The 14,415-nt window shown below is 39.2% G+C and overlaps 1 protein-coding gene across 1 annotated transcript in view; it reads right to left on the bottom strand.

The window, feature by feature from the left end:
• otud7b (OTU deubiquitinase 7B) overlaps positions 1–14,415 on the bottom strand; it is a 43,952-nt gene that overhangs the window by 9,979 nt on the left and 19,558 nt on the right. Inside the window, exons 2-6 of the mRNA XM_085366690.1 lie at positions 6,696–6,955; positions 5,195–5,365; positions 4,170–4,397; positions 2,577–2,678; positions 2,022–2,149 (exon numbers count right to left, since the gene is read on the bottom strand). Coding sequence (XP_085222816.1) covers positions 2,022–2,149; positions 2,577–2,678; positions 4,170–4,397; positions 5,195–5,365; positions 6,696–6,780 — 714 coding nt within the window. The 5' untranslated portion in view covers positions 6,781–6,955. The remainder of the gene's footprint in view (positions 1–2,021; positions 2,150–2,576; positions 2,679–4,169; positions 4,398–5,194; positions 5,366–6,695; positions 6,956–14,415) is intronic.

The following is a 14,415-nucleotide window of genomic DNA, read 5'->3' as shown; positions in this document are numbered from 1 at the left end:
AGGTCTACACTGACAGCAGACAAGCTATCACATTAGCAAACTGAGCAAGCCAGAGGTAATTAGAGCATATTACATTTTGTTTCACAGAGGTATTACCTTGTTGCTTAACAACGACACGTGTTTATGCTGCATATTAAAATTATTATTATAGAAAATTAAAGAGACCTATTACAGATGTTAATGTCTCTGTCACTGCCACACTTACAGGAAGTAACAATAACAACTGTGTGATAATGATGGTAAATAGTTCACAACCCAACACTGCTAAACACAGAGTGATTAACACTCAGAGCCCTGTCTGTAAACATTACAAACTTAGCATAGTGGAACATTAACTCTTCTTACTGAGTAATGAATAGATGAGTGATAAAAACTTCAAGCGCTGCAGGTCCCTGGAGGTTTGAATTTTATGTTGAGGAAAAGATTATTCCATGTTTGTCACAGCAGAGCTTACTCAGCGTATCAACCGGCCATTCTTCTATAGCTTAACCCAATAACTGTATTTGTTAATGCTACATAGAGCTTATAAAGGACATCTCTATGTTGAAATAAATATAGAAGCTATAGAAGCAGTTATATCTCACTCTGGTTTTGTACTCGTGAGGAATTAATGCACAAAGTACGATATTCAAATGTTTTGTTTAAATGAATGGTCAAACTTGATTTTTGGCCAGTTTTGACAGCCACCAAATAAAATCAATGACCTAAATTCACACAGAGCAGCCACAGGCCCGAGCACTGCCCACGGAGCAGCTCCACTAGAGCGTGTTTGGTTTAAGTGATTTGCTTGAGGATGCCTCAGATATTCTGCTGTGAACATTATGCAGTCATTCATGTGGTTTCCTCTTACTGTGGGTATGTGCATGCTGTCTGCATCCACTTTTAAAAAAAAAAAAACATACTTGCTGTGCTACAATTTTAAGCTTTCATGAGGATAAAAGTTGTGTTTTGTAAAACAGGCTCTAAAATCCTGTTTTTGACACATTGCGAAAAAGCGTTATCAGCACGCAACTAAGAAAAAAGGTGGAGATACTTGTGCTTAGAGTTACATCTCAGAATCAATGTTTGCATTTGATATGGCTGTCAGTCATGTTGCTATGGCTGCAAAAAAAGGACAAAGGTGACTTTTCATGGTAAAAACAACAATTTTCAAAAGTTAGTTAACCAATAATGAGTTACATGGGAATTTGGTTTGATATGTAAACCTGCAAGTGCCACTTTTTTTTTTTTTTTTAAAATACAACAGCGCTGCTAAAAATGTTTGAATTTAATCCAGAGTACTGCTGCACAATTAAAAATAAATTTAAAAAATAAAATAATAAATCCTAAATACTGGTCAAAAATGCGGGAAAATAGATTTACAAGTTTCCATTTCTTTGTACTTTAATTATAATTTAACTGAAAAAACAAAGAATAACTTAAATAACTAAACTAAACATAACACAACCAGGAACAGAGTGAATTCAGGAAGGTAAGGGGTTTACAAAAATATATTTAAAAAAAAAAAGTTTTCTTTTGATGAAAATGAAGGCCAAAAGACAATTTATCGAAAGTACCTGTTTTACTCCTTTCAGCTGCTCCCACACCACAGGCTTTCTCAGTTTTACCACAGATGCCCTTCCTGGTGCAACCCCATATCTTGTTTTACTAATTATTGTAAATCAAAGTTAACTGAATTTTCAAAACTCGAGTGAGGAAGACAGTCTTGTCCATAGCTAAAGTATTTACAGTTAAAAATGTAGCAGTAGTGGAGGAAACTAAATAAAAACGAAAACTAAATTCTAATGATTCAGAATTCAAACTACATCTTGTTTATCTTATTCTGTGCACTAGCGCTGCCCCTTCATCTTCTGAACTGCATGCTACTCGTTAAATATCAAATGTTATGCAGGCTGACTTATCTGGCATGCAAGGCATGTGAAAAGCCTCAACTTGCCTAGTAACTTCTCTGTGCACCGCCCTAATACAGTCATGGGAATAACAAAGATAGTCAAGACTAATGTGCAGCCTCTGTGACAGACCTCTTTGTTCTGCTGGGTCTGCTGCCACCTCCACCTGCGCTTCAGTGCCTCTCTCTCCAACCCGTGATCCATCAGCGCGTACAGGGACTTCCGCAGCATCAAGTCTCGGTCGTGAAAGCCCCACATACCTGCAACAGAAACAAAATCAGGTCGTTAAACACACATCAACAGAATCTTTTGTACAACCACATCTAATCATATAGGTGTGCAGATGTTTCAGGGGTTTTTCTGTATTGTCATGTCCCAAATAAAAAAAAACTACAAACTTACAATGGCTAAAGGGTCTAACTGTCTTTTAATGAGAACAAGTTAAGCACATGAATATTATACTCACACCTACTATAAAAGTCTGGAACAATGCCTGCACAGTTGGAGCATTATTAATTTTCTGAGCTAGGAGTCCTAAGTGGGCTGTAAAGGCAAAGTGAACGTGCACGGCAACATTGTAAAATGCAATTAGTGCTTAAGCTAACACTGGAGTTCCCTTAATGAATGCTAATGGAGTGTGAACCTACACTGTATTGGGGTCTTGTTTGAAAGGCCCGTGATACTCACCGAGCGAGGCTGCATGCAGCAGGCAATTTCCATCTCCGCTTGTTGCCAGAGGTAGCAGACTCTGGCAGTTTGAAACCACTTTTGTCCACCAGTTCAGCCGCCCTGCAGGTGAATAATAAATGTTTAACTCACATGTTTGCATGACAAATATGGTGAAGTATTCATCCAAAACAACTGCTGTGCAAGTCCTCAAAAAGATAGTCATTTGTGTCAACATGTGATTTTCAAGTCAAAAGACTTCCAGAGAAGGTTTTCCTCTCGTGTCAGCAGTCTTAGCAGTGTGTCATTTTGTCTTATTTTGGAATGAAACAATTCACCTTCAAAAGTCATAGCCTATAATTATGAGTTAGTGATTACAACACCTCTGCCTTTACAGGTATTAGATTTTGCTACAACTGTCAGAGCTGTTTGAATGAGTTATACGTTTACTGTCACACGAGGTGAGCACAAAATAAGAAATTCAACACAAATTGTGATTCAATTTTATTGCCCTTGACCTAGGAAAAGCTAATGGCATAAGATGTAAGTACAACTCCTCCGGTTTCATACACAAAACAAAAAAAATTATTGCGCTAGCTTATGTGGTTCCAGTTCTACAGGGATTCAAAAATAGATAGGCAAAACGGAGTGTGACTGCTCCGACCAGTTTTAAAGGGTTAATGATATATTTTATGTAATAATTTATAAAATTAGGTTAGAAACAATAGAAGACAAATGGCACGAAATACACTTTTCTATCGTCCACACGATATATATCGTCATATCGCCCAGCACTACTCGATAACCAGATTATCTGTTCTGAGTAGCAGTTGGCAAGTTTGGGAACGAAGAACCTTTTAACAAACTTCGAGCACAACTAGACTCGTGGTGGGGCAGCCATTGGAGAAAGGGGAAAAAAATTAAAAATACTGGCGACAGTGTTACCGCTCAGCGTCTTAGAAGACACATATTAGAAGACCTTGGTTTCAAGTTATCACATTTACAAATGTTCAGGATCTTGACCTTTGACCTTTAGGTCTAGGTCACTGAGATTCGAACTTGTCAAAGAGGTTTAGTAGATACACCTATGGTATAAATTTGAAGCTCCTACATCGACTCATTCTCGAATTATGGCATTCACAAACTTAGCTGTCCATGCTGCCTGCCCAGCGAGGTGACGACAAGGAGAAGACGGAAGACAGAGAGGCAAGGACCGAACAAGAAATGTCTCAAAATATATTTCACAAAACCACCAGCTGACACTCTGGATACAAAATTTACATTTGGAAGTGGCGGGTCAAAGTAACACCACAACAAGTTCTTCAAAGGGGCCAAGCTACCACTGCAAAATAGCATTTTACCCTTGTTGGTAATTTAACATGAACTAGTCACAACAAACGTCACTTAAAACAGCATGTCGTGATTTTAAATCCAAATATTTAAAACAGAAGCAGTAGATCTGTTGTCTTATAAATGCAGGAGTAGGCAATATATTTTGGAATAGAAACAACAAACACTCGTGTCACTTCAAAAGCACGTGGGGGGTAAGAACTGTCTTTTATCTGCAACCAAGTCAAGCCTAAAATCTCATGTATGGTACAGAGTTATACTAACCAGCTTGCTCCAAGGCCACCATCATGGACTGCTCAATAAGGTCCCTCTCAATGAAGTTCCTGAAGTCGTCCCGGTACACAGTGAGGTCTGGCAGTTGGAAAGTGCACAGGGGCGTGTCCAGAAGAGGCTCATTGCTGCTACCGCCGGTGCTCGAGACGTGAGAGCGGGCCAGAGAAACGATGGTAGAGCTAGCATGAGAAATACCCCTCGACAAACGCTTCTCTGTAGCTACAGAGAGAGAGAGAAAAAAAAGGTGTTGCACGAAGTGCATATTTGCACATTATGATTTGTAGTTATTATGTTTAGTCTCAGGGTAGACCAGAATATTAAGCGGTAGGACAATTGCTAGTATTTTTATTTGATAAGGAATGAAACTGTGCATTAGTAACCTTTCGGGAATGATACATTATTTTTGGCAGCAGGGGGACATGCCTGCATTTTAAAAAGTGTGGACTCACCTAAACTAAGAGACAGCTCAACTAAACTTTCGCCCAAACATCCAATGTAAATTGTAACGTAGAATTTTGCATATCACAGCTGAAACACCAACAGGGCTTATTATCAGAAAACTGCTCGCTGACTTGGTGCTGTTGTCAGCGTTACACCGTGGTCATCACAGAAGCTGCAACCATTTTTACTCATATTGAAACTACTGCAGTCTACTCCTAAACCACTGTCGCTATTCAGGAAAAAAGAAAGAAAAAATAATATATCAGTGTTTAACCATGAAAAAGTAATACAGAAAGTTTAAACTTCTCATCTTTTCCAACCTTTGCAGTTACATCCCTGTGTCATCTGGGTTCCTAAACTGCACCAACTCACACGCTCGAGCCTCAAGCCTCCATTGCGAGCACCAGATTACAAAAATACTGTGAGGTTTAAACCCTCTGTAATTGTCACTTTATCAGCTGATATGTAGTCACTGCATGTTTGTTGTAGTCAAAACATTTAGATTAAGTTGGTGCACCTAATAAACTGCAAACTGAACTCATGTTTTGGACTAACTCACTTCCTGAGAACCTCACCTTGCACCACCTCATCTTGGCGATGGAGTATAGGCCGTCCTACCCGAGCCATCTCCTTTTCAGGGGCCAGATACGTTCGCTCTTCTGTGAACGAATACGACAGGTTCCCAGCATGCACCTGTCGCAGCTGCTCAAAGTCACTGAGGGCAGCAGTGAAATCCCAGTTCTTGCCTAGGAAGAGAGAGGAAGGGAGAGACAGAAACATCTGTCTGAGTTAACTGCTCCAACAGGACTACCTGAATCTTTTTGGCCAGCAAATGACTGATTCCTCATCAGTTTAAATATTTACCACAAGTCAATGCAACACGGGCTTTCTGTTGTACCCAAAGGCCGCTGACACATTCCTTTATTGGATAAACGCCTCAGCTCGCTGTCTTGCTGATGTTGCTGCAATGCATTACATTTTAACCCATATTCTTATCTGCAACTTGTGCTGCTGCTAGGCAACAGGAGCCCTGCTGACACTAGTAATACCTACGTTCTATTAGACTTTGATAGCATAATTAACAGTAAAAAGCCAAAAGCACTTACTGAGTCCACTGCCTGGAACATCATCTCCAGTTAACTTCCTATAACTACATCCCCACTTCTGCTTTTTTTTAAGTTCACTTGAAGCAGAAATGAAATTAATAGATTAAAAATAGAAGGGATCAAAGTGTAAAGACAAACAGATCTGATAAGTTTTCGCTTTACATCTGTATTTTCACATTGAAGGAAGCTACTAGAAGAAAGTGGTGCTTTCTAATGATGTGGAAAACACAGCTGGAACGCAACGCTGGTGATGCAACAAAGCTGTGCTGAGATAGAGAGCGTGAACTCAGGTGGAGGAAACAGAAATGGCATTTATAGGGCTTTTTTAGCCTTACAACTCCAGGAACCTTCGACCACAGTTAGCCGCATTCATACACGTCTTTATTCCATAATCATCACACACTTTGTTTATCTCACATCCTTGGCCAATTTAGAACCACCAATCAACTTAAAAAAAGGATTTATTTGAACTGTGGGAGGAAGCTGGAAAACCCACAGAGAAATCTGCACAGGGCCAGAAGAAACATGTAAACTCCACACAGGAAACTCCCAACACGTTAGAAGATTCAAACCAAGCACTAATCACCGCACTACTGTGAAAGAAAAGTGACAACAGCAGCTCTCATTAATTCAATCTCAATCTAATTATTTGCAGTCAAAAAGCTAATAAATATCACATCAAACCACAAGTGCGAGAAGCATAAATATAAAGCAAAGCAAGCTTTATGCCTGGGTCCAGCTATCACCAACTATTTTATACATCGTGAAATACATCATTAAAACACTGCTGCTTGTTTAGTCTTAATATTTAAGTTCAAGTCTTAATTTAAACAATAAACTATACTTTAAATTAAGGCTCAGTCTGAACTAACATCCATTAAGGAAGGGGAAAGGAAACGTCATGTTGCATTCATCACTTTAGCTTTACAATATTGTTAATAATGAAATTCTACTATCCTCAGTAACTCACCCTCTAGCAGGTCTCTGGCCAATCCCGGTTCAGCTCCAGTGGAACGGACAAAGTCGGACAGGACTGCGTCCATATCCACGGTCATGTGATCATGAATTCACAAGTTGGCGGGTTGCATCCAGGCATTAAAAAGAAAGAGAGAGAGAGAGAAAGAAAAAAACAAAACAAAAAAGACTGTACTCTGCTCTCCCCGACAGGGCAGCAAAGTGAATGGATAAGGTGGAGTCGGCCTCTACCTTCAGCTAGTCTGTCAGCCACACCTGAAAAAAAGGGGGGAAAGACGACAAAGTAAGATTAAGGCTGCAGGTAAAAACCCATCAGAGTTTAAACATCCACATTAATCAGCTTATAAGAAATGAAAAGAGTGCAAAAGGTGATATAATAACCTTATTCAACCCCTTTTTGAATATAAACCAGTTGTGGCCTGGATGTTTTTGAACTTGACACCTTTCACAGTCACTTGTCCCGCCCATGAAAACAGCAGAGACACAAAGAGCACAGGTTTCACTAACTGCTTGAACAGAAACTAACGGGAGTCAAATGACAAGTCGAGTAGCTCTGCGAGGTGTGATGTTTGTCATGTGGGAAACTTTACTGTGTGGTTTCAGCTGCTTTTATGAAGACTCTTTAATTAAAGCTGACAAGTTAAAAATTTAAAAGTCATGACTCATGATCCCTGTAAAATCTGGAATCAAGACAAGTGCTTCAATCACACCTGCAAATATGACCTGCTGAAAGAGTAAATGAGTGTGCACCAAGTATAATTTACTACATGGTTTCCCACTAAACTACATTTATTTGAGGAAGTGTCTCCGCATCTCATCTAAAGAGAGAATGGAGTGTCACACAACTGATTGGTGTGCTTGGTGGAAATTTTACTTTGGTTTAACGTTGTTCAACATTTTCTGTTACGGCGCAACTGCAACATATCTACAATACACCAAGACTGCATTTTTGCTATTGAGCAATTTACTGGCCCTATAGATATTTACTAGCCCATCAAAAAAGATACCTTTATCTATAAAAATATAGTACTTTTTAGAATTTATATATTTTTTGTAATTTATATATCTATATATCCATCCTGCATGCTGCACTTATCTCTGCTAGAAAGCAGGGTTGTTGTATGTTTGCAATTAAGAAAGAAATCAATCAAATGTAAATTGTGTCAAACTAGACAAAGAGTTGATCTGCATGTAGAGCTTCTTATTCCAACTTTTTAATTTAGTTGTGCTGTTGTGTAAAACAAAAAATATGTGAAAGATTCATCTTATTCACATTTAAACCATCTTAACTGAAAGTTTCTTCAAAAGAATTTTATTCCCATTTAATGTAAAAAGAAGATTTGTTTTGATTGGTAGTAACTGTCAGCCCCTGGGTCAGCTGCTATTCATTTCCTGTAAAATGCAGAAAATATTGTTGTTGATGCAGACAGCATTTCAGCATCTTCACCTACATATAAAACTTCATACCACTCGTTTAGTCCAATGATTATGACTATGATTGCTCCACAATGACCAGTCAGCAAGCAGTCAAGAAAATAATGGGAAACCTTGTTCACAGAAATACCAACACCAACACCCTGTATGAATATTTCTGAAAACATTAACTGGAAAAGGTCATGGCTTTTACCAAGAAAATCCCTACTAACCAACAAACGAGAATGGCGACTTTCCAAATTATTCATAACTGTTGCTATGAAAGTGTTGTTCAACCAGAAATTAAAAAGATGGGAATGGACAACTTGTGCATGCATCTTTCCTGGAACTATGCTCTCAGTAAACATTTTTCCCCGATGCATTTAAGAACTAGATTACTGAACTGCTAGTTTCTGGTATTACTGAATAAAATTCCCAAGGCATTTTTTTAAATTGCCTTCATGGTCATCAGGAGTCAGAAAGGAAGTTTCAAAACACCAGGATGGTGACAAAAACAGGCACCTTGAAGTCTCACCAGACTTCACTAACCAACTGGTAATTTGCCATCTTTTATACTATCTGTGGAACCAACAAGCTGAAGTCCAGTGCTGCCACATCTGTACTTTATATTTACTCTTGTACATCGAGTGTAGATTAAGCAAAGACTAAGATAAATTTAAGATAAAGCAAAGAAATAACTGTCTGGCAAAGCAAGAGGTAAAAGAAGTGAAGACGTGTCACATCCAAGTACAGCCTGAGGGAGTGGTTTGGTATGAGGAAACACGTCGTGCCTTTCGCTCATTTGAAATCAATTAGTCTTCAAATTTCAATGGCAGAGCCGAAGGACCCACAGTGAGCAAGCTTCAGTTTGGCACTAAAATCAATACAGAAACATCATCGGGACTGAAATAAAGACAGAGTAAGGATCGACGGGCCGTTGGCATAAAGGATATAGAGGGCAATCGATGCACAGCAGACAAAGACTATGAATCAAAGTAGCCCTGGTCTGACGGATGTAATTTGGGACCAAATCAAACCAAAGGGGCCTCTATTTTGTTTTGGTGCTGTAGCCAACGTGATCAATTAACCAAAAATATTCAGTTGGAGATACGAAATAAAGAGAAAAAAAATCTCTAATGCTTTCCCTTTCACCCTTAGTGAATGTTTGAGGGGTGCATACGTAAACCCGGTGCACCAAAAGCTCAGGTCTCAGGATGCTTCACTGTGGGGTTTTTTTGTGTGTTTGTTTTTTCTTGGGCTCTGTATGATATTGGTGAGAGTAGATACCCATGACATGGTCATCTAAGCCACACAACTTTGGATGTGAAGACATAAGCTCCATCCAGCTGCTGTCAAGACCTTGTTTCCAAAAGGGGGAGCTACAACAGTTAGTTTCAAACAAACAATTAACTGAAGGGCTGCACGAATGGCCACTATGAGGTAAAAAAGAATTAGTCCAACATTAAAAATACAGAGCTGGTAAGCACTTTACTATGTCTTCAGAGGGCTTCCATCCGTCTTTGCCAAACATTTGGCAAACAATTTCTCTTTTATATATTTTCTTATAATACAGTCATAATACACTCAATTATATTTCAGTATCATCTAGAATATGCGTAACAGAAGAAGAAAAATTACCACTAAGAGGAAGTGGGAATTATGCTGTTATCCACTGTAGTGTGGTGCAGAGTTTTTATTCACTTTACTTCCATTTTATTGATAAGCAGCATGAGGAGGAGGAATGAAGTAGTGATTTAGGTACAAACTACTAGCAGGGATCTGTCATGGCCTAGCCTTATTATCCACCCTTTTTTCTGATCAATGTGGTTCAAAAAGGAAATAAAATGTAACTATAGATAGTTTGTTTTTTAAATGTTACTCTATATGCCTGTAAATCACTAGTTTGATGAGCAAAATAATATATTATAGTGACTGCTGACTCCCAAAATAAAATACCTACAGTCATCTATTCCCATCAGTCTCATGGCTCATCCACCACCTAGTGTTCCTGCTTCATCTGACTCAGTGAACTCTTTTCCATTGTGCCTGATGAGTCACGAGTTTACTCTTCTTACACCTCTCCACCGTTCTCTCGCTTTCCCTGCCTCCCTCGGTTTCTTTATCATTATTAAAGGCACGCAGGCACACGGGGGAGAAACAGACTTTCTCAGGCAGCACTGTATTTCTAGAGCATTCTTTGCAAAGTCAGCGGCTCGACAGTCTCCTCTGCAGGGCCTCCCAATATTCTTGCAGTTTGTCAGTTAAGTGAGATCTTCTGATCCACATACACGCAGTGTAACGAAACAGGCGGAGATCTCATTTGAACTGATACAGAAACGTAGATTAGACTGTATTCTGACCAACAGCACATTCGTGGCCGACCAGAAGCCACGACCGACACTCTGGGAATCACTGCGACAGGTTTTGAGTCACTGTCTAACAAGCCTTTGTTATAAAACAAAACAAATTAGGGCAATTTTATTGCATTAGTAAAAAAAAAATGATATAGCATAACTACTATAACTACTACACTGACAGGGACATGCTGTAAATGAAGTGAGGCCCACTGCAAGAAAACGGAACTATTCAAATTATCATCGCAGCTTTCTGGCAAATTCTTTTTTTTTCCCTGGTATAATAATGACAGAAATGAAAGCGTTTAAAAAGGAGAAAGCAGATTAAAACATACAAACAGGAAGCTACTAAGTTATGACAATACCACAGCATAGTAGATGTACAGGCTGCACCTTAAGTTCTGATGGCTAAACAGTGATGGCTTTAGCAGCAGCATCAACACGTTTTACCAACTATGATGGCTTTAGCAGAGGTCGTCTAGTTACGATGTAAATCTGTGTTTTCTTATAATCCTGTGCCATTATGTGATGTATAGTCTCCCAGCACAGGCAAAAAGTACTCAGAGCCATTAAATATAAAAAAAAGTGGAAGGGTGATAAACAGAGGGCTGTGGACAGAATGTTCTCGCACACTAATAGAAACCTAGCTGCTGCTGATGTGTAAAACTAAAACCATCAAATGGCACCTCCTTCAAAAACACTTTTTTCCAGGATCAAGTTGGTAAAAATGACAGTCTGTGTCCTCCAAGTCTTCTCGCATTACACTATAATAAAAGTCACATATTTTATTTTTTATTCTGTGCTGGATAAGATCTGAGCGCATCAGGTCACTCATGAATCAACCGTTTCGATCACAGTTACTTCTTAACTGTAAAACTTTTTAATGGTGCTGTACAATAAAACTAAAGTGATAACACAGGATTAAATTATGGCGGAAATTAAAGTCATTAAGACCGCAATAAAAATGTTTATGACACTGAACACCCTGAAGGGAAAGAGGAAGTGTGGGAGGCCATAAGTTTATGGCATCCATCAAATGCTCATCAATTGTTGTGGTGTTGGCGCACACTGTGAAACTTCACCAGAGTTTGACACCCAAAGGTAATTACAAAGCCAGAGTTCACCTTTAAGGTCATAGCGGGCTTAAAACAACAAAACATGACGTCTAACAAATACCTTGTATTTCATGCCCTCAAAATCTATTATTACATTGTCAAAAATTTCCATTTGGCAGCCAGGGAAAAAACATTCTCAACAAGAGAGACCCTGCGTGGATTACTGAGCAGTACTATCGCTGCTGCCAACATGGGCCAGCCAGTGATTTGTATCAGGGATGGCTGAGCTTTTGTCTGGCAGGAGCGCTTACGTAACAGGAGCTGCTGACAACACGTGGGTGCTGAGCTGAGGGCAGGAGAACGGCCTGGATCACGGAGGGAGACGGAGAGGTCACCGCAGCCCACTGCGTCAGCCGTTGGTGGGCTGAGGGGGTCACTTTGTTGCTTGGATTGGGACTGCAAGTTTGCTTTGCTGTTCTTTACAGTATTTAAGGAGGACACATTTTTTATGGTTTTACACGAGGGCTGTGGAAAGTGAGCAAAAAACAAACAAACAAACTATCCACTTGTTATGGTGAAATTACAAGTTACAGGGCTCGCAAAATCGCTAGCCCGACGTCCCGGAGCTAGCGATATCTCCAGTCAGGCGACCAAAATCTATCTCAGCCCCACCCGTTGGGTTATCATATAGCCCGACGGGCGGGGCTGAGATAGATTTTGGTCACCTGACCAGAGATATCGCTAGCTCCGGGACGTCGGGCTAGCGATTTTGCGAGCCCTGAAGTAGTATGGTGTTACAATATTAAATTGGTAATAAATCAATGCTGGCTTCGTATGATTATGATAGCAAAATAATTGGGATAAAATCTTTGTTGTTGTTTTTTTTTTTGCGTGAATTTTGGCAAAACTCTGAGAACTGCAGCTCTAGCATCTATATCTTGTCATTTTGAATTATCATGTTTTGGTGCTTTTTATGGATTTAATTACATTTTGTATCCATCCACCTGATCTCTCTTCAATATTGTCTTTATCACAAAGAACGTTTAATCCAGAGGAAAACATTTGCCACTCGATCTGTCCTACTGGATACTCGCATTTTCCTTCAAAGTTCTGCGTTTCTGTCCTTCCCTAAAAGCTCGGTCTCACTCACTGTTTACTTCAGCTCCAAACAAGATGACTGAAAGGGGCCCTTGGTGTAAAAGATCTATATTTAAAACTCAAAATATTTCAGTAGAAGAATTTATCAGTAGGTCTTGCTTTCAAACTGTTTCTCATCTGGTATACTTTTGACTCCGTTACTCCTGCTGTGACTACCAGGTAGTTTTCCTGAGTGCTGCCTACGTCTTTAATTCATCACAGTCTGAAACCATAAACTTCTCTTGAGGAGGAGGAGGACCTGTGGTGGCCACTGTGTGGTGGGGCTACAAAATTCCCTACTGGATATTGACGGTGTTAATGCTTTTTTCATATATTGATTTGTTTTTCATTATAGATTAATATGGAAGGGCAATATGGCCAAAAATATTTATCACCATTATCACGCACCGGATTATAAGGGGCACTGTCAATTTTTCCGAAAATAAAAGGATTTTAAAAGCGACGTATTTTCAGAAAAACACTGTAATAATGACGGCCCGCTTACATGCTCTACCTAAAATTGTGCTTTGGTGTGTATCTGACAGACGAAAGCCAAACCAGCTCCACATCACTGAAGTTGCAGCATTTTCACAAACCAATTCTGGTTCATCTGTTTCATTCAACTATTTCACCCTTCTCATTCTCCGTCGCCGCCATGCTTTTTCTGCCATGTGCGTATGAAAAAAAAGGCACTGCGCATGCGCGGTTCACCCATATTCTACCACAATATTTCATTTTCTTATCATTGCCTAAGGTTATAATGGTATTACCGTGAACGGTATGATATGGCCCAGCCCTATAGATTAACATTAAAATTAATCTTAAATGGCATGTTTTTTAGGTTCAATAACTGCATAATACTTTCAAAAAAGTTAACAAATAATATTAAGATTGCATATTAAGACTCAACACCATGCCCCTCCAGCTGTTCAGCTAATATCTGTCCACTTTTTGTTCCCCAGTTCCAGCAGGCTAAATTATTCCCTACTCTTTATTTCCTCAACCCAGAAACAATGGTTGCCACATTCTTCACTGGGACTAATTTACCATGAATGCAGGTTAAATTAAATCTAATTTCAAAATAAAAACAAAGCTGAGCTTTGCCACACCTAAAAACTGATTTCTGAAAAAAGCAAACAGATAAAAGCACTTTTTAAAATATATATGTAGCATAAAATCTCTCAGATCTGTGGCAGAGCTGGGATGGTGTGGAGTCCTATTATGGTAAGACAAACAAAAACGACTGAAACAAAAACATCGAGCTGCCCTCATTGCTGTAAATTTCCATCTCGCACTCTCCAAAAGCCTTCACTTCTTATTACTCGCTCAGCAACATTGTTTGCAAACCACGAGTTATGAACCACGTTTTCCTCTGGCCTGAAACTACAGAGCAGTCTGACTGTCTACACTAACAGACATGCAGAGAATTGATCATTTGTAGGAAAGAAATGCTGTATGAATACTGGTCAAATGATTTTTTTTTTTTTAAAAGATATGTAAAAGGAAAAGCAGCATTACAACAAAACGAGGAGATTTCTACATATGACTGGCTAATCTGGTTCCAGATGTCTGAATCATCATTCACAAGATTTTTTTTTCTTAGCACACATATCTTTGCATTGATTATTCTCAAAGCTGGCTTTTGACTTCAGCTCAATGATGCAACTTGCAAAAGTCTGCAACTTTCCTAAGGCCATTCAAGACTGTTTAAGAAAATACCTTTAAGAAAGACACTTTAAGTGCAATAAATTAATAT

Source organism: Diplotaxodon limnothrissa, linkage group LG11 (assembly GCF_057381915.1).
Source record: "Diplotaxodon limnothrissa isolate DT_005_m linkage group LG11, D_limnothrissa_male_GT1.1, whole genome shotgun sequence".
NCBI lineage: Eukaryota > Metazoa > Chordata > Actinopteri > Cichliformes > Cichlidae > Diplotaxodon > Diplotaxodon limnothrissa.
This window is presented reverse-complemented; position numbering and strand designations above follow the sequence as displayed.